The sequence below is a fragment of the Nyctibius grandis genome, chromosome 5 (genome assembly GCF_013368605.1).
Source record: "Nyctibius grandis isolate bNycGra1 chromosome 5, bNycGra1.pri, whole genome shotgun sequence".
Lineage (NCBI taxonomy): Eukaryota > Metazoa > Chordata > Aves > Nyctibiiformes > Nyctibiidae > Nyctibius > Nyctibius grandis.
The window spans coordinates 72,602,167-72,628,217 of NC_090662.1; the positions used below are offsets into that span (position 1 = coordinate 72,602,167).

A 26,051-nucleotide genomic window follows, 5' to 3' on the forward strand; every position below is an offset into this window, starting at 1 on the left:
TGCAGTCAGAGGTAGCAAAGTCAGCTCCTGCCTCTGTAAGACACAGGGGAACGTTGCCGATGGAAAGAGAGGCTTTGTTGCTAGGGGGGAGGTGGTTGTGGCACAGCCAACAAGTATGAGAAATGGTTTCTACATTAGCTTTGGGTCTGAGCACAAAAGACTCGCTCCACAGCCCTCCACCCACACAGCGGATGCAGGCAGTCCTGCCGGAGGGGATGGGCAGGGAAGAGAGTCCTTCTGATGTGGAGGATGACCAGCTTATTATCCCTTGCAGCAGCGGTGCTGAAGATTTGTAGAAAAATGCAGCAACATGGGCTTTAATCAGTAAATAGATGGTAAGAAGGTACCAAGCAGGTATCCATGAACCTGATGGGTAATTTGCATCACCATAAAACCCTCACTGAGCGCTATGGTCTCCTCTTCCCTGACACTGCTGGAGCACACGGAAAGAGGCAGGCACCACCCAGCAGAGTTTGCTGTCTAAACGATGTGAATTATGTGAGAGAGAGAAAAGCCAGATGATTTTCTCTGTTTTTTCTCTCCACCACAGAGATCCAGCGACACAAGACACCCATTTAAGAGCCAGGAGCTGCAGCCCAATCTCCCCTCTAATGCCTTCCCCAGGTGAACATGATGGGTATTCAAACACCTCCCTGCAGTTCAGAGTCCCCTGTAGTTGTGCCTTGTGCTTTGCTTCTGAACTCTCCAAAAATGTCACTCACAAGGCAGCCTCCTACTTAAATCCTCCCAGGCGGTGGGACCCACCTTTCGGTATCATGGTTAAGTTCATTTCGCACAGATCAAAAAACACACAGGGCTTGATTTCAGTGTGATGCCTTGATCTGTTTACACCCTGGATTCACACTAAATTAATTAACTAAACTCGCAGTTTCAGGGTCTGGCAACAGTTAAGCGGTGTTGCCTGGGCCAAACTGTGCCGTGGTGGCACTCACAGGAGCAGCCTGTGCATGTGGAAGTAAGCGGTGGGAAGTGCACCAGGTTTAGTCCCGTCAGTGGCACTTTTGCCACTGGCAGTATGGGCTAAGTCATGAACAGAAGTTGTGTTTCTGTGTTCAGTCTTTCACGAACATCTGCAGTTTGACTTGCTCTGGGTTAACCTCATCATGTGTACCAAGCTGTGTTTTTAAACGGTGCTAAATTGGCACAAGTTCCCTTCACACACCATCTTAAATCAGTTTCTTGGCACAAGCTAAATGAAAAGAAGCCACTTTAAAATCTTGTAATTTCTGCACAGAGACAAGACCTATGACAGAGATTACACTTAAGCCTACTGCCACTTAATTTGCTTGGAAGCAATGAAGCAGCAGCAGTATTGAGAAGTTCAGAGGAGCCCAGTAGCATGTACATCATCAGCAAAACACTTGAGCTGAGCCTCTGCGTGCACATGCTGGACATCAAAACATTATCATCGCTCTGAGAGTCTGGTGGTCAGGGATTAGTAACCAGTCAGAGGAGCTGATAACAAATTGCAAACTTTATAGCAAAGAGTGAGTTAATTCCAGGCTGTTGTTGCTACCATCTGCACTTCTAGAAAGACTTTGTCAGACATTTGGCAACCAATCCTTCTGAGTAGCAAAGGCAGCCGCCATGCCTTGTTATGAACTGTACAGCCCAGACTGTGAACTCTTTTTCACCAGCATAAATCATGGATAACTGCACCCAAGTCAGTGGATTTACTCTGGGACACATGAGACAAAATCTGCCACTTAGTTACAAATACAAAACACAGAATTTAATCAATTATCTTGTAAAATATCCTCTGTGTACATTACCATGCAGTCAAGAGAAACTTTTCTGAGCTACAGAATTCTAGAAATAGGCCTTTCTAGGCTGCATGCCTTGGCTGGAAGTATTTTTGGCTTAATGAAATGCTTTCAAACCTGTGGTGATGTCCATAAAAGCAGAAGCCCTTACAAACACAGAGAGGAATGAGATGCTGAGAGCAGCGAAAAATCTGTGGAAGCAAACATGTCTTCTCACCACCTCTGAAAAGCAGGTTTGCATGATGAGCAGAGTCTGAATATATCATGCCCATATTCCAACAGCAAGTCTCGCCTTCCCAGAAAGCAAGAGAACTTGGGAAGCAGAAACAGGCTCAGTGCTGCAGAGACAGAGGTGCACAGTCAGGCAAGGGTGAGCATTAGATCCCCGACCATTAATTCCTCTGCACATATCCCTGAATAAATGTGTGCTCAATTTCTCTCTCACAAAATGTCTCCTTCTCTCCATACTTTTTGCATACACCAGCCTTGGCAGGCAGTCAAGAAAATGTTAACATCTCTGGCAAAAATCTACAGCCCATTCTTAACAACATGTGCAACCCATTTCTCCCAGCCCCAATAGTATTCTTCCACCCTGCTACTCCCTCCCCCACACATGGACACTAATTTTTTTCATCCGTAGACACACTCTCTTTCTCTTCATCTTCTTCATACAGTAAGACAGATTCCAACTGTCTCTGTTTCTCTATCTCTGTCTCACACATATGTCTTGCTGGGCAGAGAGCAAATCGGCGAATACAAGCTAGATATGGAAGCAGGGAGATACAAACACAGCCACAGTCTGGACTCAGTCTTGGAGAGATTTCTAACTTGCCTGTAGGAGAGGATTTTTTGAGCCAGAGCATATACTTATCAGTTGAACTCCTTGAAAGTAATTCTGCATTATCCTGGAGCTGGGCTGGAATTTATCAGAAGGAGCTAAGCCATGGGGTGTGGAAAAGCAGCCTTAAGTTCCCTCTTAATATCTGAAGTCTACAAAAATCCGTATAGTTTTTCCTGCAAGAAGGCATGGGCTGACCTTTGGTTTTGTAATAACAAACACCTGAAAAGAATGAGGCAGCTGGGAACCAAAGTGCCTTAAGGACATCCCATGGTACACAGGCTACAGGCCCATCTATGCCATAGTAACAAGGATGGTTTTGCCTGCAGCTGCAGTCACTGAGGAGGCTGGTGTGTCCCTTCTTTTATTGACTTCTCAGTGACAGACCTTCAAGCACCAGCTCTGCCAGCTAAACGAGCAACAGCATCGTTTGCTCTTTTGCAGTGCAGAGAAACGGAGCTGGGCACTGCCTTGTCCCTGTCACACCTTTCTGCAGGTTCCCCATTGTCCAAAAGGTGGAAAAAAGTCTTTCTTAGCCTGTGATTTCTAGTTAAATCCTTCTCTTTTCGCTGCTAAGTGGTTGTACTTACAGTGATGGAAGACGGCCTTGGCTGGAAAAGGCGCATGACACACACAGACACACAATGAAGATGGAGCCACGTGACAGTTTCGCACAATGGCAGCGCAGCAAAGAGATGAATTTGCACACAGCAGTCATGGAGGTAACGTGGAAGAGAGATGAAGAAAGCACAAAAGGAAATGGTGATGAGCAGGGCAGCAGTGAGAACCCCCTCCCTTTTTCTCACATCTCCTCAAGCAAAGACTAAATCAAACTGCAGCCATTTAGCATGTACAGCAGCTCCCTGCAGGAACACCGGGTCTCTCTGTCCTCCAGAAAGAGCAGTCCCTCCCGCACTGCCACAAGTACTGCACTTGCTCATCTGACTCTTCCTCACCAATTTCTGCATGGGGCCACTCCTGTTATCCTGATATGTGTTAAGCAGCAGCCAGGGCCACGTAGAGGATAGCTGCAACTTCTACCAGCATCTCTGGCAATCCTCTTGGGAGGAGGTGAGGGGGACCTAAACAGTACTCAGAGTATTGGTCTGGTTTCTCTGACTAGAAGGAAATCTTGCTTTCTAAAAATGAGTGTTTCCCCATTATGCCAGGAGAGTTCAGTGCAGAAGATAGCCCCACAGTTAGCAAGGCACCACTAAAAGCACCATTACTGCTGAATAATTAGTGAGGATGTAATAACGGCACCTCCATGGCTGAGTAGAGCACTCATCACCTTTCCCTTTGGGTCACCTCAGGGCCATTAACATCCCCCTTGCCTGTAGGGTAGGGATGGGACTGCAGAGACTCACGGGATGTTTTTAGCAGGCAGCACTGCAGCTGCAGTGCAGGTCACTGGATTTCAACCCAGACATACCCCTCTGCTGCACTCAGCTGCTGTGCAATACCATGTGCCATCTTCTCTCTTCCAGAGAGGGTCCAGTGGGCAAGTGAAGACCCTTCATGTGTTATTGAACCTTACAGGTTTCTGGCTAGCTTTCTGGGACCCCTGCTAGGCTTCGGAGAGCCTGTTGCTCCAGTCTTGCTCTGTCCTGTCCTGTAGGCCACCCTCCAGAAAGACTGGAAGGGAATCTTTCCAACCCAAGGGCTTTGCAGCTGATGGTCTCTCTCATTCCACTGCCCATAGGGTGGGGGATCCTTGGAAAGAAGAGCCTCTTCCACCCCAGTAGTTACCCTGAGGAAAGCAAGCAGTGTGCTCTGAGCTGCACACACCCCACCCTGACCGCTCCGGTGCTGTGGCGGCCTGAAATGCGGGTGGGAGTGGGAAGAGGTGGGGTGGTGGTGGGACCTGGAAGCTGGATGCCAGGGTCTGCAGAGGGAGAGGTGGCAGGGCAGACAGTGGGCTCCTCACATGAGGCCAGGCTTCACCGTACAGCTTCCTCTGCCACCAGTGGCTGTAACACTCATGTGCTATGGGGCGGCTGGACTTTTGTGTACTCACCATCTGCCAAGTTGTCTGAGTGCCAGAAGCTACTCATGTTAAACTCCAAAAGGAAGCTGTCAAAAGAGCAAGAACAGAGAATGCTTTTTCAGCAGCCTGGAAGGATACAGGTGTCAGGGAGATGGCCCTGTCGCCGGGCGAGTATCAGTTCTAAAATGTTTACTATGAATTTGCTGGCAGTGGAAGTCTGAGCGTTTTGGGTTTTTTTTTTTAATTTTTTTTTTTCTTTCCTCTCCACATGATGAGAGTCTAGCTCTGTATCATGGGATCTGCACTGTGGAATAACTGAATGGGCTTTTACCTGAAGTACATACTGTGTAGTGGCCTTGCCATCAAAGGAAGGACTGAGTGCGGCAGTCCCCGAGGCTGGGAGGGGATTCAGTCACCATGAGTCCCACCTGAGGAGCAGGCACGGATGGCCATCAGGGAGCCCATACACTGGCTACATGGCAGCAGCTGCACATCACATTGAATTATTCTGAATTATGTTCAAGCCCTAGGAGCTGGATCTTTTCCACACCTTGACTTTCACACACCCAGCAAGCTGAGCAGCAGCACTTTCATCACAATTTGAACTCCAATTCCCCCCCAGCAGTTTGAGGTGAGCCCGAATTCAGAGCTTGATTCATGGCCTCCCCCTGCTCTCTCCTCCCTTGCCTGTCATTCAGACCTGAGCTCCCCGGCTTCCTTCCTTCAGCCTTCGCCCCCTGCGAGGTGAAGGTGTGCATTCACGGGCAAAGGAGACAGGCAAGAGGGCTTCGCATCAAGGATCTGCATGGGGCCCCAGGAGACCTGAGTCCTATTTCTGACTCTGCCACTTTGTACTGAGTGACTTCAGGTAAATCCCAGGACCGCTCTGGGCCTCCGCCTCTCAAATGGGAATAGTAATAGCTCTCTGTCTCCCAGGAGCGAGGTGCGGAGCTGAATGTCAGGAGAAGGCTGAGAACAATGTCCTACATGGGGGCCTCCATTTGCAGCTTTCTCAGCTCTCGCCCCTGTTGGTCTGAGCCTCCCAAACACCCCCATCTTTTGGTACTCACATGAGGAAATCACTTATCAGCCATTTCACTGCAGCTAGAAAGGCATAAATTGGCTGGAGAACAAAAGAAGAAATAAGAAATACCATAAGGACCTGGTCAGAGAGTTTATAATTGTTATGCAGGACCCCACGTTTCAGACCAGTTCCCTCCACTGATCAGAGCTCTTGAAGACAGGCAGGAAATTCAAGGTCTGGGCATTACTGGAAAATGTTCAAAATACATCAAAAGCCAGTGGAGCTGCCTTGCTACTAATAATATCTTCTCACCCCCTCCCCGTCAGGGTCAGGGAGTTTATCGCAAATGTATGAAGGACTTTGAAGACGTAATTGCTTGATGATCTCTCTCCAGTATGGATGACCTTGAGAGCTCAGAGCTGGAGAGAAACACAGCTAAATGGGACACCACCAGTTTAGGATGCTTTTATATTCTGATAGCAAGTGGTGTTTCTGGGACAGGCTACAGCATTGCCCAGGATTTAGTATTATCTGCCATTGATTGATTATGCTTAACTGTGCTTTCATCCAGCTTTTCCTCAAGATGGCATAACTTCTATCATCTTCGTGCTTTTCAGCTACAAATTGGAAATCCAGCATTGTCCCAGGGACAATTCATCTGCAGAAGATCCTGCTGCTTCTTTTCTTCATGGTAACCATGTCTAATTTTCATCTCATAATCATGCCCGTATCCTCAAACCCAAAACAGATGCAGCAGTCACAGGACACGAGATAATGTTCCATTACTGCTAACTGACTTATCTTCAACCAAAATAAGTCAGCAAATAGTAAAATATATAGATGGTTGGGAATTTGACTGATTTTTCCTTTTAATGATGCACATGAAAAATGGACTTTTCTTGATTTCTTCCTTTTCGAGGGTTTTGCTAAGACGGGAAAGGGAAAGATGAAGGCCAAATGCTCATCCATTTATTCTTTTCCCAATTCACCTGTTTTTTGGCAGCTCATATTTTGTGACATTTCTTTCAGTAATCAAAATTCTTGAGGATATGATCAAGCAAATATTTTCACTGCAATGACGATATTTTATCTATCGAGCTTAAGTATAGCTATTGCCAAAACTGATATATTGTTAAAAATGTAACACATTATTGAAAAGTAATATTTTGTTGAAAATTCTTTTACTGGAAAAAAACGACCATATTATGCTGTAGGATGTACTTGCAGCACACCACATTTTAAAGTATCAAAAAAAGAATCATAGCAGCAATAAACACATCCCTGTTTAGGTTTGCTTCAACTAGTTTGAAGTGGCCTGAGTGTTGAGTAGTTACTTAGTTCTGCCTGGTCAAGGTCAGGTTAGGAAGGTAGAGCGGGATTAGACTATTAGCTTGTATCATGCTAAAGAGAGGTTGCATTTGGGTACTGGCAAAACTATTCACTCTGATAGTTTGTTCCCTGGGGTATCAGCATTCCTCATCAGCTTTAACCCCTCTATCTGTTGCTCCAAGCCCACTCACCCTTCCCTGAAAGGCTGACAGCTTTCTCCCAAGTGCTCTGTTCACTGACAGTGCAACTCTCCTTTTTGAGCTGCTAAGTAAAACCATGCCCTGGAAAAGCATTTCTGTTCATTTCAGCCAGCTGGTTCCTCGGCTTTTAGGAGAAGCCTGGCATAGTGTAGTTCCTGTCCTCTCCCTGGTCTGTCTGATTTTCAGTGAGATCCTATATGCCAATAGAGAGCCAAATTGGAAACCACTGTCAGTGGCCATCACTGCCCCAGAAATCTGCCTTAGATGAGTTTGGACATTCCCATCACTTGAAAGCAAACTCTTTTGGGGAATGTGCTACATCAAGGTGTTGGAGACATCCTAGGAGAAAGCCTCACAGCCAAGCCCAGAGAGGGCTGCGTGCTGACAGATACGTACACTGAGCAGAGGCTGAGCACCGCTGTGGTGGTGGTAGGGTACTTTGCACATTGCTTGATAATCATACATGGTCACCCTGCAATCAAAACAAAACAAGCAAGCAGTCAAAAGCAAGCAATGCAACTGCCTGTGGCATGCACATGTCAGCTTTTTCTAAAAAATTTTCGGTATGGAAGAACTAAAGCAGTTCCCTGCTTACATGTGTCTTTGCTGTTTGGTCAGCGATGGATTTCGTGAAGCGAGAAATACAGGCCCTGGATTAATGTAACTGGGTCAGTACAGGAGGAAGTATGTCCCTAATTTGAGATGGTGAGTAAAGCTGGCTCTGAAGCAGGAGCATTGTAATTGTATCTACCTCAGGTCCCTCTAGTTCCTGTTTTCAAGCCACTGAAACTCTGAAGTTTCCTTTGACATGGGCTGGGGAAGTGGAGTGAGACAAACAGTGGTAATTTTAGGAGAGAGAGAAATGTGCTCAGCCATCTGCAATGCCACATCTGAGGGGCTCTCAGACAACTGCTCATAGCAAGGCTTTCCAAGTGGCAGAAGGAACTGAAGCACTTCACCTAAAGCGCCAAGAAGTGTTTCCCGCAGCGTCTTGCCCTGGAAAAGACAGAGGAGCATCTGCTTTCTGGCCACACAGAGATCAGGAGTTACTGTCTGTCTCTGTGATTTGCAGCAGGTGGAAGAGCAGGAGATGAGGAGAAACAGGGTGTGTAGTGACAATGGCTGAGCGAGTTGGGGTTGGGGGGCAGGTAGCTAAAGGAGCTCTTGTAGCAAAGAGAGTCACATGCATCAGCGTGTGCATTTTCCCCTGCCCAAGTGCTGCTTATGGGGACCAATATTCTCTGACCCACACACCAGCTGAAGAAAGAGAAGTACAGTGCAGAGATCCCCCACTTACCGCCTGAACATGCCCATGTTAAGCAGCTGGGTCATTACTGAGCCATCCACTGCACCTAAAAATTTTCCACTCTGCAAGCACAAGAAAAAAAAAATAAGAATAAACTGTCAACAGTAAAATTTCCAAATGCTTGATGGCTCCAGCCGATCCGGTCTGTCTGGAGGCCTACTACATGTAGCGAGTGTTTTATAAGGAGGTAGCACCAAGCTTTGTCCTTTGACTGTCTGGAAAGCTTGAGGGAAGACTTCCCCCATTGCCAGCTGGGGATCCTGCACCATTCCCACCATGCTTGGAAATTATTTAGCCCACGTAAGTCCCTGCAGCTTGTGACAGAAAAAGGCAGACTCTCAAGCTGCAGAGACCCAGGCACATTGATTCATTGGATCTTGGGCTCTCCTGTGGGTAAACCCACGTTCTCTGGATCTGAATGCCTGAGTCTCTCCCGCTTGAGCCTCTCTGCTAGCCCGTGGCCACAGCGGCTTCAGAAAACTCTGCTCTCCTGCTGCCCTAGGCGAACTGACCCACCAGGCCTGAGTGCGCCATACAGATTTATTTAGGTGACAAATGTAATTCTACAACTCGCTGCTGTGCAAGTTCCGAGCAGGCAGTAACTCAAACAACACAACACACACCAACCCCTCCCTTTAGCTTACACACTATGCGCTGGCACAGCCAGAGCTGTTGCACAGGCTCCACCCTAGTAAAAGTTGCATTTGGGGGGCAACAACCCCCAAATCCTGCTTGCATGCCTGGACTAAAAGCGGAGCTTGTGGCCCTCTGGTCCCATTTACGTTTTGGAGTCAATAATCTCAAATACAGTGCCAACCCCAAATCCAGGAACCGCTGCTTGAAAGACTTCTTCAAACAAATAACAGTTCTGGCTTTCCTGATTACTAAACCATGACAAATCCATTGCAAAAATGCTTCAGATCTGCCAAGTCCACTGCTTTGTTTGCAAGCAAGTAAATAAAATACTTGTAAATAATAAAAATGCAGATATGAGCTGTCCTTCATCTATTTTCCTGGCCCATGGGTCTTGACACAGTAAAAAGCTCCCATGTGTTACAGAACTGTTCACGCAGTTGGGGGGGGACATTCTACTTTTCCACTGATCGGCTAGCAGTCCTTTAGCCTATATTAGCAGATGACAGATGACTTCATTTATTTGAGTGGGGTATTTCCTCTAAAAACCAAAACCCTTAGGCAGATTTACCTAAGATCCTATGGTAATCATCTAACAGTAGTGTTACATGGTTATGAGACTCTTCCCAACAGGCTTTACAAAGTGTTTCACTGCATAAATCAATACATAACATCAACTCCCCTTTGAGCATTTAGGCTGTAATCATCTCAGACATAGTCAAATGTGTCTGAGCAAGTGCTAACTTTTTTTCACCTCCCTTGCTCTTTCAATCTGATTAGGGTGGTGAGGAGGCCAGCTGCTTCCATTTAATACCAGTCTGCAGCCTCAGCAGGAGCTGGAGAGGTGGGATTTAATGCAATCCAAGCTGCAGCCAGTGTGGCAAGGGGAGGGAGACACTGCAGGACTGAAAATGGGGCCCGCCCTGTCCAGAGATGCTGATGCCTGACTGAATCTCTCCAGGTAGAATGTCATTCCTATAGGCACAAGTATGAGGAGCTATTAGTGTAATTGAGAGTAAGGCCTAGGGAAAGTGTTCAGAAAAGCATCATCAAACTGGTCTTTAACACTGAATCAGACGTTCAAAGCTCGGTGCTGTTTTAGGCACCCTGTGCAGGTTACACAGGAAAGCATCACTTGGCATAAACCACAGTGGTCCTGTACTGAAGTGATGTTTTGGAAAGCAGCTCCCATTACAGCCTGCTTCCTCCAGTGACTGGCTGCTGCTCTCCCAGACACCCCTCTGCTATGTTTCTCCTAACTCCCAGCTCTCGGCAAGTCTCCACAGGCCCTTGCAATTTCAGTGATTCACAGCACAAAACATCACCTCTGACATCCCGCGTGACACATGCTGTATCATACCCTGCTGCAGCTGAGAGCGTACAAGTACGTACGCAAGCTATGAGTAGGAAAGAGATGCATCCCAGAGCACACATATGGCTCAAAACGTACATCACTGCTCACAGACATGTATGTGTCCACGCTTTGGTGGCTCGTTGAGCAATTTGCACTTTTGGTACATAGAAAAGCTGTAGACAAACAGGATCTGCCAAATGGGCCAGGCTTTGGGCGAGCGGGCAGCCTCCTTGCTGCATGGCACAAACAAAGACAGCCCTTGCTTCTCCACAAGCTCTGCCCAGCCCTGGTGGGATCTCGGCCTTTTAGCTGCCACCCTGCACCCTGTCCCTGGAGTCCCACCCAGACAGAGCTTGCAGACATACCTAGAAAGATGCCTTCAGGGAGAAGGCAGCAGTCCTAAAGAGGTTTAGTGAGTGATGGGACGTCGGGATGCAGCAGGCGCAGGGAGCTCCGGACCTGTGATCCGCAGCTGTGCCTCCAGCTGGCAGTGAAAGGCAGCTAAAAACTTAGGGACGGTCTTGGGGCCATGGCCGCAAACATTGGTGGAAACATAGCACCATAGAGCAGAGCAGCCCTTGATACAGCACAGCATGGGCCTGCCACTTACTTTCTCTTCCTTCCCTGCCCGAGATCGCCTGGTCCTCTCCTCACTCACTCCCTTATCCTGGCTCTGGCTAGTAAATCTTTGCTCCCTCCACGATGAGTCTGGATGGGGAGATTAGCCCGAATGAAGGGATTACCCATTCTTCCCCAAGTAATCCTTCAGGGAGCTTCCAACTCATCACTCATTAAAATCCTGAGTTGGTCTTTCTTCTGCGGTGGCTTCTGGCTGCCAGTAATCTTCCTGCCACCTTCAGGCAGAGGTTATTAGAGCCGATCCTCCATCCCAAGGGCAAAGCAGGGCACAGCCTGAGCCAGGTTGTCCTCACCCTGTTCCTGTGTGAAGCCACTCTGGTTTCCAGCGTGGTCACCCAGGATAGGAGGTGTGGGCAGCAGGCAGCCCCAGGCAGGCAGCCCCAAAGGAGTGAGCAGAGAGATGGAGCAAAACATCTCAGAGTCCACGGAGTGGGTCTCCTGTGCTAGCTGCTCACTTGGGGGCTGTAAGGACACAGACACTTTGGCACCTCTCCGCTATTCTTAGCTTGAGCTTTGCCCTGGGAAGCAGGTGTTTTGGACGTGAAAGCTCCTTGGCTGCCTTCCTCTGGGAAGCAAGGATGCGCGTGGGGCCCTGCTTGTGCTGGAGCCACCACATCCTGTGCAGACCAGCAGGGCAGGTGGGTCATCTGTGCACCCTGGTTCCTTCGATATCCGATAAGCTCCCTCCCATCCTGGATGGTGGGGCAGAACAGGCAGTGTGTGGGCAGGCTGCCCTTCTCCCTGCCGCTGGGCTGAAACGCTGACCTGAGCAGCTGAGCCATTCTTGCTGGTCTTGGTGTCAGGTATGAGGTAGGGAGGGAGGGCAGCGAACTAGGTGACTTCTCCAGAAAGGCGAAAAAACCCCCCAAAATCCAGGTATGGGATTTTTTTGGGCATTATGTTAAAGGATGCACTGAGGAACAGTGTGGGATGGTGCAGGGAAGGCCACGTAGCAGCAAGTGATCCCATGCAGCAACATCCATGTGGCAAGGCTATGAAACCTAGGGTATTGATTTAATGCTGCTTCTGTCTTGAATTCCCTGTAGGGTTTAACAGTGTGGACACTCATGGTGCCACTAGGAAATAAAAGCAGTAACTGGAACAAGATAAAGAAATCAGAAGAAAAGTTGTGGTGAACTCTCCGAGGTCAGGGGAGGTAACAGCTGGGGGAGATGACAGCTCTGGTGCCTGCCAAAATACCTGATCTCGAAGGCATGTGGATAATGTTTATAATTTACTCAAATCCACTATAATGCCATGTTTCTGCTAGTCAGATCTTTCAGAGACCAGCTTTTTGAAAAACCCAGTTTCCATAAGATGCAGGAAAAATACAGAGACAGAACCCTGGAGGGTAGTGCTGAGGACTAACAGTAGACATGGTACCTAAGGGGTGTAGCTGCCTTTATCTATGGACACATGCCATAGGACTCAGTAAAGCCCTTTTGAATATGCCGTGGGGATCAGAGGACGAAACAGACTTCTAGCCCACCCCAAACACGCAGCAGGACCTGGCCTCCAAGAGCAGGGAGCCAAGACAACTTTACAGCATTTTCCTCCCTTATTTTTCAAGTTTTCTTTGTTTTTTTTTGGCACACCAAGTTATTGAAGGGGCACTTTTACTGGAATATTCAGTGTGCGGGGTAAGTGACTTTCCCAACAGGAAAGAGGTTGGTTATTCCTTGCAATATGCCCCCCTTGATATCTGGCTGTATCACTCCCCGGTGCCACTGTGTTGCTGATTCATTTTGCTTTGTGAGTCTCAACAGTTCTCATTTTGGCCTCTCTGAACTTGCTGGGTAGTGCCTGCAGAAGTCATGATCTCACCTTTTTCTTTTGCCAGCCTGTTCAGAATACACTAACCAGCACAAGTCCAGATGGAAAACCATGGTACTCACATAGCTGATGTTTTCCATCTAAAAATCCATCTAAAAATTCCTTTTCTTTCTTTTCTGTCCCAGCTACTTTGAGATCAACGATGCTACTTCACGTTTCACTCTTTAATCAGAACTTCATTAACAGCCTTTTGTAAGGGACTCCGTTCGAGGCTTTTAGAAAAACTGAAATGCAGTAGGTCATCCATTCTTCCTTATCTCCTGATTTACTCACACTTTCAAAGAACTATAGCTGATAAGTTTTCCTCCTTTATAGAATCTGTGCTGCTTGTCCCAATCACATCCATCGGGTGTTCTGTTACTTTATTTCCAATTTCCATTTCAACCTGTTTGTCACATCTTGAAGAAAGCAATTTCTGGGATCAGATCTACTGCCTTTTGGAAATACGCATACAGTATTTGTTAACTCCAGTATGATGGCAATTTTAATGAAACTCCACACTTCTGTCAGTAACAAAACCGCTTCATTTTCCATTTCTTCTATAATCCCACCCTTGCTATTGACTTATTGCTTTGTAGTTTATGAGACTGTTCCAACTCGTCACTTTCTGACATCCAAATCTATGGCTTTTTATTATTTTGAAACAAATAACTCTGTGGTGAATTTACCAGAGAGCAGAAAAGTATAGCTAAACCATGCAGGGGCTGGTAGTGTTGACGTTACCCAGGCTGCAATGGATGTCACATCACAACCTGGGCCCCTTCAGCTCCCTAGGAATGGTCGTGGAGGTGCTGGCAGCAGGAGGAAAGAAAGCAGCTTTTGTTGCTTATATTTTTATTACTATTCTGAGTCTTTTTTCTTACTCCTTTCACCTATGTGAGTCTAGCAAATCCTCTAGTTCTTCAGGTGTACTCCTGTTTCCAATTTGCTTAAATGATTTCGTCTTAATTTTTGCCTTTGGCATTTTGCTCTTACCATCCCCTCAGTTTCCTTTCCTGATGAACGCCTGCTTCGGCTTCAGAGGCGCTCAAAAGCGCTGTTTCCCTCCCTTCCCTTCCTGTACCAGGGCATGCCTGCCTTCTGGGACTGTCTCAGATCATCATTCAGTAGCATCGGTGCCGTGGGAAACGAGTCTAATTTCCTCACTTCTGATAAAAACGTATTTTGACTAGTTCCTTCCTCATCATTGCAAACTCCTTCCTTACCTAGGATGTGCTGTCACTCTGCTGAGAGGCTTCCCCTCACCTCACAGCTGAATTTAATTATACCACAACCACTCTCATTACACAATGGAACTTCATTTGTTTTAACCAGCTCTGGTGGGTTATTTAGGAACAAGCCAAGCACACTCTCCTCCTTCTCTTATGCTCTTACCTCTGTAGGTCTTTTGGAAACGAGTATAAAGCCATTGTTATCAATGAGGAAGCAATTCAGAATCTGCAGAGATGAAAGAGAAACAACATTAAAGACAGTTTTTTCCATGGCTGTCTGGTATATACTGCTGTGTGCAGAATGGAGCGGTGTGGGCTTGTGCTTATGGCAACAGCCTCGGCATTTCCATGCCTAGCCCCATGGCTCGGCTACCACGGGTTTTAGACAATTGGCTTTTCCCTCTCTGCCTCCATTTTGAGGTATTTACTTTGTGAGCTGTCTGTGACAGAGATTGTCTCTTGCCAGGGCTGTGTGCAGGCCTAGCAGGCTCTGAGCCACATTTAAGAAGACAAGGCGTCCTGCAGAAAGCGACAGGATATTTGGAGAGCACTTCTCTTTAATAAAATGGTATCTAATACTTTCCATCTTCTGATTTCAGAGTTTTATAACCACTCATGAAATAACCCTTTCCTCACCACTGAGTATCATCAGTGCTGCTGGTCTTATTTTTATTTTGCAGAGCAGGAAATGGAGGCACAGAGTTTAGATGAAAACCTTTAGGTCTCACAGGATAAAACTAGCATGCAGAGGAAATCCTATATGAACAGAGAAGGAAAATTCCCTGGTGATGCCACTCTCCAGGGCAGAGGAGCTCGTGTCCCAAATATGCCTGAGACCAAGGTTGAAGCCGTGGTGTAAATGCAAAGAGGGGTGTCCAGCACACATGCCGTGCTGACAGCCACTCTCTTTGGCAGGTCTGGGATGCCAGTGAGACAGCCTTAGAGGACATGGACTATCCTTAGAATCACTGGCTGGAATCCCTGTGCCCTGCCTGGGCTCAGCTGACATCTCACAGCTGAGGGGAAGACCTAAACTGCAGGTTTGTCTCAACAGCATGAGGTCCTGCCCCAGCTGTGTAACCTCTTGTGAGGAGAGGACAGGCAATACCTTTTTTTTGGGGGGGAGACAGAGATCTCCACAGAGCAGGTAGTCAATCAATCACACTCATCACAGGTACAGAGAAGAAATCTGGGCAACTTACGTCATCTTGACAGCTTAGCGGACAGGCACCATCCAAGGCACTGCACTGGAAAGGAAAAACAGCATGGCATGATCTCATCTTACAGTCTCCCCCTGGGGACTGCTAAGCTAGAGGTCTCAATACCAGCATCTCATAAAGCTCTGCAAGTTAGCCGTCGTTTCCACCAAGATGAGCTCTATGGCATGCACAGGTACCACCCCCCAAGTTGGCCACTCAGTGGCTCTGTGTACTCCCCACTTCTCTGAGCAATGTCCCCTTTGATGAGGGCTCTGATCCTGCACCTGCCTCCCTGACACCCTTCCAGCCGTACCTATGCACTTCCAGCAGAGACTAGTTAATGAAGGGGGCAGCATCAAGCTTTCTGGCTGCGACAGCAAAGGTTATTGTGCACCAGTGAGAAACCAGCATGCATTTCAGCATCTGCTAGTATCTGGACTAAACACATGGCATGGTATTTTAGATCAGGATTCTTCTCAGGAAGGGAATTTTTTTGTTGTTGCTGCTGTTGGTTTCTTTATTCTCCAGCCAGCTAATGATAAAATAGGATGTGAATGGTGCTCGTGTAGCCCAAGGCACCATCCATTTATTTCATTTAGGATTTCTGTGTACTGGACTTGACATGTGTTTCACAACACTGAACCGGGTGGGGACACAAGGGGTTAAGTGGTGAGTAACAAAGCCCTTCAGGTGCTTATTGATTTCATAATTGTTCTGAGTTTGTGGTGGCTGCCTGTCCCTGTCTCTTTGTGTTATTTTTTAATGCTATTTTCTCTAGCACTGGAGGAGAGAAAGCTGATATGGTGTTACCATTTCTGTAGACAGGGTCTTCTTCCTGCCAGAGGTTTTCTGGGGTCAGGGAAGGACACTGGTGTGTCCCACAGCCTGTCTGCTGTCAGTCAGCTGCCCTTTATTTCCACAAAACCCTTATACCTAAGCCGCAGCCCCCTTTCTGGATGATTCTCAGTGACAAGGTGAATTTTCCATTTCAAACCACAACACCACCATTACTTTCAGTTAGAATTTGTTTCTCCTCTTGAGTTTTGCAGAACAAAACCAATAGTTTCAGGTTTCCATCCCTCTGCTCAACTTCAGAGGAGGCTCAGAGATGCCCGAGTTTGTTTCAAGCCCCATGGCTTTGCAGTATCGCGTGCTCACGCTCCAACGCTGACTGGCTTTTTGAGGCTCTAGGGATGATGGTTCAAAAACATCCCTTTACCCACAGTTGCAAGCATCGTCTCATCATTGCCTCACCACAGAACAGCATCGAGTTGTTTTGTCTCCCTGGATGTATGCACAGAGGTGGCCCTGTACTTCATCCCTGGTGGTTGTTTTGTCTCCCTGGATGTATGCACAGAGGTGGCCCTGCACTTCATCCCTGGTGGGTTCCTTCCTTTGGTCAGCAGAGAAATATGGCCTTAGTGAACCACTATTATTGCCTTGGGGGATGATAACCAATACAAGCCCAGAGCTTGGAAATCAGAACAGAAAAAGAACAGGTAAACTAGAGTGGTTTCCCACAAGAAGGGCCCCTGTATCACAGCATCTTCCTCAGCAGTGTGAGGACTGAGTCTTGCTGCCACTGATCTGCCAGATCGGGAGAAGCTCTGTCAGTGCCCGGTGCTGGGCTGGCTGAGCAGCAGCGGGAGCGCAGTCAGAAGCCTGGACTGAGAGCACCGACATCTTGCAGGGAGCCCCTGAGGAGGAGCAGAGCTGAACCTGAGCTCCCTGGTTGCTCTGATACCACATCTATTGCCTTATGGGCACAGCTCCCTCCTCAGAGACCAGCCTACCTCACAGCATCCTCCTGTTGGTCAGGTCTCTGAAATGCTGCAACCCAGAGCACTTTCAGCTTTGCCAAAGACCCTTAATTACTGTGAAGACAAACACAGCCTATGACAGGCGTGGACCATCTCCAGTGACTACAGACAAGGGACAGTGCCTATAATACGCTGGCACGTAAACGACACAATTACGAAGCTGAGCTGTGGCAAGGGATGCCGGGATGCCTCCCTGTTCCCAGCTTTTGTCTACTTACATCACTGTCATTGGGCTGGGAGACACAGGGTGGACACCCAGAGCAGCACAGCATGTGATCAAGCAGGAGAGAGAGAGAAAAAACAAAATCTGTTAGTCATTCCTCTGTCAAATGGCAGTCACATCCTGGGAACCATACGCAGGCTTTTTTCATACCAGCACCTACCAGGGTCGTGGCATGCAGGCACTTGGCACACAGGACTCCTTTCAGTTTCTTTAATGAGCCTTCCTGGTTTCACTTAACACCCATGTGGGCGTGTTTGTGTTAGAACTGCCTGGGTATGACCCTCAGAAGATTTTTTAAAATTAAGCTCTCTGCTGATGCTTCAGGATGTGCTCATGTGCTCTGCAGAAGTCTTTTTAGCTCAGGGTAGGTTTATGTGACCTCCCACCTGCGAGGATACTCCTGCCACTTCAGCCAGCTCTGAGCTTTTCCGTTCCTCACGTGTGCTGGCTCCCAGAGAGCAGCCTCCTGCCCTCCCATCTTCTCTGTCATCCTCTTCTGATGACAGTTCCCTCTCCTGACAGCAGAGAGCCATTTCTGCTGTGTGCTGCTTCAGTCCTGCCAGTCTCACCCTCCTGGTATGGTGCCGTGAAAGCAAAGCCTGGAGGGAAAGCCCCTGGGTGGTAAAGGAAAGGTATTTTACTTTTCCTGCCTCTCAGACCATGGATATGGTTTAATTATTCCACTTCTCTGTCCAGCAAGAGCGTCCAAGATTAGGACAACACTGAAAGCTTTTCCTTGGAACAAATAGTTTTTATTTTGGTAAGCTAGTACCGTTTTGTTACCATTATCAAGAAGGCAGTAGATTTTTTTTTTCCATGTGCCCAAAATTGCATATTTCCATGAGGTTTCTGAAAGGCTGAATGAGCACAAACATATTTTGACAATTAAATGTGTCATATGTAGCAGAGCTAATGCCAGGCTAGGATGCTGACACTGTCAACATGACATTTGTGGAACAGACTCACGACTCACACGGCATTAGTGCCATCAAAGGATTACAGAAATGTGTGACTTCAAACTAATCTACTTCATAAATCTTTTAATATGAATTTCACAAAAGCCCTCTTCAAAATGCCATCATATGTGATGTAACATAGCATCAACCTACCTGACAAAGAGCATTAAATTGTCTCTCTGCACGATTGCTGATGCTCCTACCTGTTGCGTGGCCATCCAAAACTTGCGTTGGAGCAACTCCAGCTTAATTTGCACACCCACCGCTATGGGAAACAAAAAAGTGGGGGGGGATGAAAAGAGGAACATTCAAGAAGGAGTAAATATTCACCCAAAGTGATGGGATGGAAATCGCAGTTGCAACCTGCTTGCAAGCGTGAATGATAAGCATTGGGGGGCCAGCGCTCAGTCAGACTGCCAAGCGAGAGTCAGAGGTTTAACAAGGTAGAGGAAAAGGGGACACTGACTACTGAGGTACTGACACCTCCCTCCCACTAAACTCTAAAGAGCTACAAACAAATTAACAACAACAAAATCCCACAAAAATACCCCAGGAGAGTGAGTGCATGAGCTTTCATCTTTGTTTGTTCTAGATCTGTCTGGCCAGAATGGTCGTTTCTGATCACCCCAGCCTCAACTCCTGCACCACACAGCACCAATCAGAAATAAAGTAGGCCAGCGTGAGGAAGGGATTCATTCGAAAACCCACTTTTTGCAAGGGGAGAACACAGCGATTTAGATTGCTCCTACGCCACTGTAAAAGCACAAAAGTAAGAATGTCACTTGATGGAAAAGTGTTGATTAGAAATATTGCTTCGTTACTCGGTCCCAGCCTAGTGCACGCTCTGCTAAGCAAAAGTGTGTGTGTGTGTTTCTTAATGAAGTGCGCCCTAATTTCTTGGCTTAATTTCTCTTCTATTCCCAGCACCGTGTTCCTGAAGTAAGGCACAGCTCCACAGGAGAAGAAACAGTGCAGGGTCTCCCCGACAGAATAACCTAGCTGTCCCCGGGCAGGTTGCCTACAAGCACACGTAATACCCAGCGCAGTCGTGCGCAGCCTGGAACGGTGACGAGGAACAACGGGGCTGTGTGTCAACTAGTTGAATCCAAGAGCTCTGCAGGAATTACAGCCTCAAGCAGGACCTTGAAATAGCATATAAAGTGCAAGGGAGGGAGAAAAAGAAGAGAGGGAGAGGTCGAGCTTTTTTTCCACAAGCACCAGTATCAGGCGGATGAACTGTTGCTGTTTCTACAGATTTCCTCTGAACTAGCAGGAGCTTCAAAGGGGGGAACAGATCTTTTAAATCTGAATCACATCGTGTGGGTGCTTTTAAGCTAACAGTATGATCTGATGCTCTAATTCAGATGGATATGAATTAAAACCGGAGTATGCGACGGTATATTTTCTTGCAGCATGTACAGAGACCTTGTCACCTGGCATCAGCTCTGCCTTTTATACCAGTGTCCTTGTCACATTCCCACTGATGGTACATCTGACAAAATCTCATTCACAGGTGCATTTCTTGCCCAGTTCTCCCTGCTGTAGACTGAATCTGACTGCCTGTATGTGGGGGAAAGGAATGATTTTGTGGAGCTGCCTTGCCCTAAGACTTGCAGAGCACAAACCAAACAAGACAAAGAATGCAAAAAAAGGAGGAAGGACTGGGCTGAGTCCAGCCCAGGTGAAGATTCATCAGCTTCAGTGGGGCTATCACAGGCATGGTTTGTCTTGGTGCCCCTGCTGACAAATCGGCAGTCCATGACAGAAGGCAAATGATGCTGTTGCTCCTGAGTCCAATGAGGCCCACACATCTGATCTGGTATGTAGCTTTAAATAAATTCATTGTTATCCTTTAAAACCCTCTCAAGAAAGAGCTATTCCCCTTATCACAGCAGATCACATCAACAGGACTGAGCATTACCCAGGACACATAGTTTTTATGAGACTTGAAGAGGAGTTCATACCTACATAACTAACCCTGCAATGCAGAGACTTACTCAGTGGCTCGTGTTTTTGCCAGTGGGAACATCTAGCCTCAAATTGTTTTTCAAAAGGAGCTTAGCCCCTGGTTGTGAATCCTTGCCTCTGCCCAGGAGGCATGAGTAGCATGCATTGAACTTGGACAGAGTTGCCTGCAACATAAGGAAGGAGAGTACTTGGGGGCTTGCACTGGTGACCAGTGGCAGCGACAGAAAGCAGAGTCTCCCAGCTCCCTCATTCCTCTTTCCACATAGTTTACAGTCACGTCTAAGTCATCTCTCAGCAAGCCTTGTCCTTTGGATGCAATCTTGCAGCCCTAACCTCTCCGTAGGGCTTGCGCTTACTCATCTTCTCTGCACCAGCCCTTTCTTTCCTTCCCAGCGGTCCAGCACACATTTCTAGCTATTCCCTGTGGAGCTGCAGTGAGCACCACTCTCTTCCTCACATCATGGCACATTCTGAAGATGTAATTGAAAGCAAATCTGGGGGCTATTCTGCCTTGCAGCCAGGTTTGCCTGTCTGGATGGTACCCATCACAGGGAACCATACTAGAGTGATTACTTCATGCTCCTGCCCAGCAGCACCACTCCTCGCCAGCTGGGGTGGATTGGCAGCTCCTGGCAAGAACAGTGAGAAACTTCCACGCATTCAGGTGACCTGAGGAAGACATGGGAGCTGAGGAGAAACAGGCCACAAACACCCTCCCAGTGCTAGTAGCAAATAGTTGCCCGGGTGCCTTTAGGCTCTTGGTGAGGATGGGTAGAAAGGAGGAAAGCAGTGATTCTGTCTGAGGTAAGGATGATGCTACAGCTCAGGTGAGAGGGAGAAAACTGGAACCCCCCACTCTCTGCTTGTTCCAAAGTATAACTGATCATTAATGAGCCTTTTTGCTCTGGTGGCGAAGAGTATGCTGCAGGAGCAGGAAGATCTGAGGTCCATGAAATGATGAGTGGCCCTGGTGTGCAGCACAGTGACAACCGTAGAGTCCTCGCAGAGACCATAGCTAATAGTTTTATTCCTACTAATGTGCAAACAACCTGTGCAACTGTAGCATCCCAGCAACGAAATAAAACATGAGGACGAGCAATGCTGCACACCTTGCATAGTTAGATGTTGCTTCACCACGTCAATGAGCTAACGTGACTCATGCATGACTCTCTGCATGACTCTCTGCATGCATCCTCTGCATGACTTCCCACCAGCAGGCACCCTGCCTGTCTGCAAAAACCCAAGGAAGTTGCAACCGGCTTTCTCCGGGGTCATGTGTTGCCATTCATCATGGAGATAAGAGCCTTCCCCTCCACCTGTTCATCCCTCCGTTGAGCATGTCTGCCTCATTAGCTCATCCTCTGCTTCTCTCTCTTTCTGTCTGCCTTCCCTGGCTTGTCTCCTTGATTATCCATATGCTGTTCTCATAAGGATCTTTCCCCGAGATTTAATTCTCAGGCCTGCTGCATGACAAAAAAGGCGTAACAAAGAGGCACAAGATTACATCCTGCTTATCAAGATGTACCTTGCCATTCAAAACCTGTTTTCATGGCCACCGGTTCAATGGTTAAATAAAAACCTGTGATTCAAACGGGAGAATGTACCAGAGCAGCAGGGCAGCCCTGCCCATACTGTCCATTTGCATTCCCCATTCCCTATTTCTGAAATATTCCCATTTTCCCTCTCGAGCCAGCAGCAGAGCTGCCCCACTCCAAATTTTACTTGAAGTCCACTAAAAATTTTATTTAAAAAATAACTTCCAGGCAAGTTAAAAAGAACAAAAAGCTCAAACCAAGGGCAGCCTGCCTATGCTACTCGACCTGGCAGAAGACGCAGTTCAAGTGGATCAACACAACAGTAATTCTTGCAAACGTGGCTACTGAGGTCCTCAGCAAGCTGGAGGAAGCCAAGCAAGGGGTCTGATTTTGGGGGAGCAGGCTGCAGGAGCCCACAGGAGAGCACACAGGGAAGCCTGACAGAGGCAGTGGGCTGGATTCGGGTGCTTACCCACCCCTGTGCCAGCTGGCTGTGTCGGGGAGGGCAGGGGATGACTCTGCCACTGCGGGGATGTCACCGCACCCAACACTTGCACTGGACACATGGACTGAGCACGCTCTCCCTGCCACACACCAAATCCAGTGGAGGAAATCATGGGTGCAAACGCTCCTCTCTTTCACCCATTCCCTTCATTTCACCACCCCCATCAGCACTCCTCAAGTTTTCCCCAGATCTCCAAGGAAGAAGAGGCTGGGTTGTGCTGCATCCAAGCAGGGAAGCGTTACAGCAGCCACTGTGGCTGGGCAGGATGCGGCCAGCCTGCCATGGGCACCTCTCGCTTAAGTCTCTATGTCAGACATGCTGCCTCCCCCCGCCGTCTCTGGAGCACCGGTGGGAAGGGGGTGCCTTGCTCCCAAGCCCCCGGGTTTCTCCCCTGCTGCCTCCTCTTCGCTGCAGCCACTCGCCTCACCCCTATACAAAACCCAGCTGACAGCAGGGCTCGTCCCTTCTCCTCCTCGCACCTTCCTCTCTGGGTTTATTGTCATCAACCATACCAGGCAGGGGAGGGATGGAGGGAGGGAAGGAGGCGTTCGGCTCGGTGCCTCCTCTCATAACCTCTGCCTGACCAATCTGCCTCCTGAGGGGCTGCGGGGAGCTCCCCCTGCATTGGCATCTCCTCATCCCTCCTTGAGCCCCTTGGCTCCCAGCACCTGGAGAAGGATAGCGGCAAGGGGGGGAAGAGGGAGAGAGAGGGACTGAGAGCAACTGCCCTTTCTCCAGGATGGGTTGAGAGAAATGAAAATCTCCCGAGCTCCTTCCTCTGGGTGTTTCGGAGCAGATCCTGCCTGCCTGCCAGGGTGACTCCTCTGCACTGTCTGTGCGCGCTCCCGTGCGTGTGCTGCTGCCATCACAGATGTACCCCCAGCTGTCACTTCGCCACGCGCAGTCGCTCCCTCTCCCGCCTCTCTCTCTCTTTCCCTCTCCCCCTATTTATTATTTACGGAGGATTACAGTCCCTTTCCCACGTTGCCATCTCGCTGTGCGGCTCCTCTGTCCTCTGCACGGGGCGAGTGGCTGGCTAGGAGGGGCTCTTGACAACTAGGCTCCACCGAGAGCCCAGCCGGCAACGGGGGGACTTTCTGCTGGATTTGCTTTGGGATTGTACTGGGTTTGCTGGAAGAGCTGCCGTTCTCACAGGAGGGTCCATCCCAGCCTGAGAGAGGTGAGTAAAGATGTCTCTCTTGTATTTCCCCCCTGCTCCCTGACTATGCGAGATCAGTGGGGCTGCCCCAGGAACCAGTTTCCCCAGGGAGGAGAATGGCAGTCAGGGGCAGCACCATCTGCCAGACAGCATGGAGGAGAAGTCCTGGTTGTGTGAGGCTGACAGGCAGCAATCTTCCCGATAAGGCAGAACGACAACCCTGCTGCAGAGGCTGTTGGTACTGGTTCCAGTCCAGTTTCAGTGCGGGCAGCTGGGAGCAACTTCTCCCAGCCGTGAATGGCACCAGCATCTTTTGCTGCAGCACGGGCAGCTCAGGTGCAGCTTTGAGGCTAAGCGCGTGGTGCTGTGGTCACTGGGTACTGGGCAGCTCCAGAAAGCCCTGGTGTTTGTTCCTTCCTCAGGGCTGTAAGAGGGGCCAACATGCGAGGTGTCACTCACCTGGACCCATGGTGGCTTTGCTGGGTATCATTTTGGTCTCAGCTGTCTTAGTAAGAACAATTTAAAACAGAGAAGTGAGGACCAAAACCGGACAGGTCCAGCATTCAGTAAACAGGCTTTAGGATGACGGGGATGTATATGTGTACGTGTGTGTGTGTGTGTGTGCCTGTACAATTTCATTCACAAAGCTCATGGACACGACCACAGGACATGAAGTGAAAGATGCCATATCACAAGTAGAGCCAAAAATAAGTCCCAAGTTGCTTCCAGTATCCCCACAGGCTGAGCCTGCAATTTCTGAACTTTTGGGTGGAAGGCACAGCGCTGAGGCGGGGGGGGGGTGAAACACAGCACAGAGAAACTTCACAGCCTTTTCCAGCACTGCCTGGGAAGAAAGGGGGAGAAAAGGTCCTGAATGAGCTGATGTGAAGCCACCTATGGATTTGTGTATATATGTGTGTTAGCGTGTGTGTGTGCATATAGACATGTGTGCATACATACACATGCACAGACACATGCACACATACATTTTGCACAGGGCATTCTGCCCCCCTTCTCCTGCTGTCTCCTCAGTTTATCACTGCCACTGCATCTCACGCTAATTAAGAGAGAAGTGTAAAATGGGAGCTCTCCCGCTTTGGGGAGAGAGGATGTTTGGAGCTGTTGCTCCAACCAGGTCATGACGGAGCCAGGCCCCAGGCCCACGCTGTGGACTGTCAGGTAGCCTGAATGTGCCACGTCCAGCGCATCCCTGATGCCAACGGTAGTGAGCAGGGTACAGCAGAGCTCTGCTGCAGGTGCCTGATCTGCCACCCAAGGATGGAGGGAGAAATGAAGATCTCATTTGGGGAAGGGCTGGTGCAGCTGCTATTGCAGGAAACCCATAAAAGACAGGGGCACCCTTAAAGGCACACAGGGATGTGTCACAAAGCAGGGGACCTTCCTAGCAGCGAGGAGGAGGGGGTGCTTTTCCAGAATCACAGACCTTTTTTCTTCTGAGCTTGTTGCTCAGGTCTGTTGGGGGACAGGGGGTGGATCTTCCTCTAACTGCTGTGGGCAAACAACATTTGCAAGGGAATTATTCCACATGAGCAAAAGGCTTGCGGGAGTTGTCTCCCTGCCAGACATCAGTGCAGTCTCTGCCGGTGTATCTTGCTCACTTGGAGGAATTATGGTGAATCCTGAGCAAAGGGGCTGTTTGCGGACAGAAAGGGGGGAAGCCCTCTTATGTAATTTTTATATCAGATCATAGCTTTACCCTTGCCTCCGGCAAAGTGAATGCCACATGCTGGCAAGGTGCACTCCCAGCTCGGATATCCTCATGAGGTACTCCAGCCTCCTGCCCTTCCTCTGGCTTTTCTAAACCTGATGCAGAAAGGATTTTCTAGGCTTTTCAGCACCACAGAAGCCTGATGAAGGCAGACCTGTGTCTCAGTACAGCAGGGAGGGTCAGCAGCAGCACAGGGCTGTGCATGACAGCACCTGGACAGGAGCACCCAGGGAGCGGCAGAGGCTGGAACAGGATGGGGACAGGCTTAAGCCTGTGGGAGGGCAATTCTGGGCAGTTCTTTGGTGACTCTTCAGCACTTGCCTGTTGCTGATTCAAAAGAGACCAAGCAGTTTCCTTCACTTGCCATGTTTGGTTACAAGAAGCTGCTTACACTGCTTGACATCTGTCCCAAGCCTGGGTGGCTCAGGTCATAATTCAAATGACCATACTGGGATGCTCCTGCCAGCTGGGTAATGCTCCAGAGTGCTACACCATGACACACACTCCAGTGCTCAGTGGCAAAGAGCTGCAGTTGGAGTCCTGGGCTGTTTCTGTCCCTACTGCATGGAAATACCCTGTAACACATACATTATTCCTGCTGTGGCTTTACCGAAATTCTGGCTCACAAAAATGCTTTGTGTGGCTGAGGGCATCCTAATAGCAAGAGGAAAATTCTTTTCTATAAACCAGTTCAATTCCAGGCTGGAGAGCTGGAAGGAAAAGTTGCTTCACCTGCAAGAGGTGGGATTATGTGAAATATATATTCACATTGCAAAAACAAGCAGTTGAAAGTTAGGAAACGTCGGGATTCAGGGCAGC

At 48.5% G+C, this 26,051-nt stretch overlaps 1 protein-coding gene and 1 pseudogene across 1 annotated transcript in view; one reads left to right on the forward strand and one right to left on the reverse strand.

Annotated features, from left to right (window-relative positions):
- Positions 1-26,051, reverse strand: part of CACNA2D4 (calcium voltage-gated channel auxiliary subunit alpha2delta 4) — a 131,784-nt gene that overhangs the window by 6,102 nt on the left and 99,631 nt on the right. Inside the window, exons 28-36 of the mRNA XM_068401022.1 lie at positions 18,540-18,601; positions 17,376-17,390; positions 15,341-15,385; positions 14,302-14,364; positions 8,460-8,530; positions 7,559-7,634; positions 5,680-5,732; positions 4,640-4,695; positions 3,213-3,233 (exon numbers count right to left, since the gene is read on the reverse strand). Of these exons, the coding sequence (XP_068257123.1) occupies positions 3,213-3,233; positions 4,640-4,695; positions 5,680-5,732; positions 7,559-7,634; positions 8,460-8,530; positions 14,302-14,364; positions 15,341-15,385; positions 17,376-17,390; positions 18,540-18,601 (462 nt within the window). The remainder of the gene's footprint in view (positions 1-3,212; positions 3,234-4,639; positions 4,696-5,679; positions 5,733-7,558; positions 7,635-8,459; positions 8,531-14,301; positions 14,365-15,340; positions 15,386-17,375; positions 17,391-18,539; positions 18,602-26,051) is intronic.
- Positions 1,709-2,662, forward strand: LOC137663610 (uncharacterized; annotated as a pseudogene).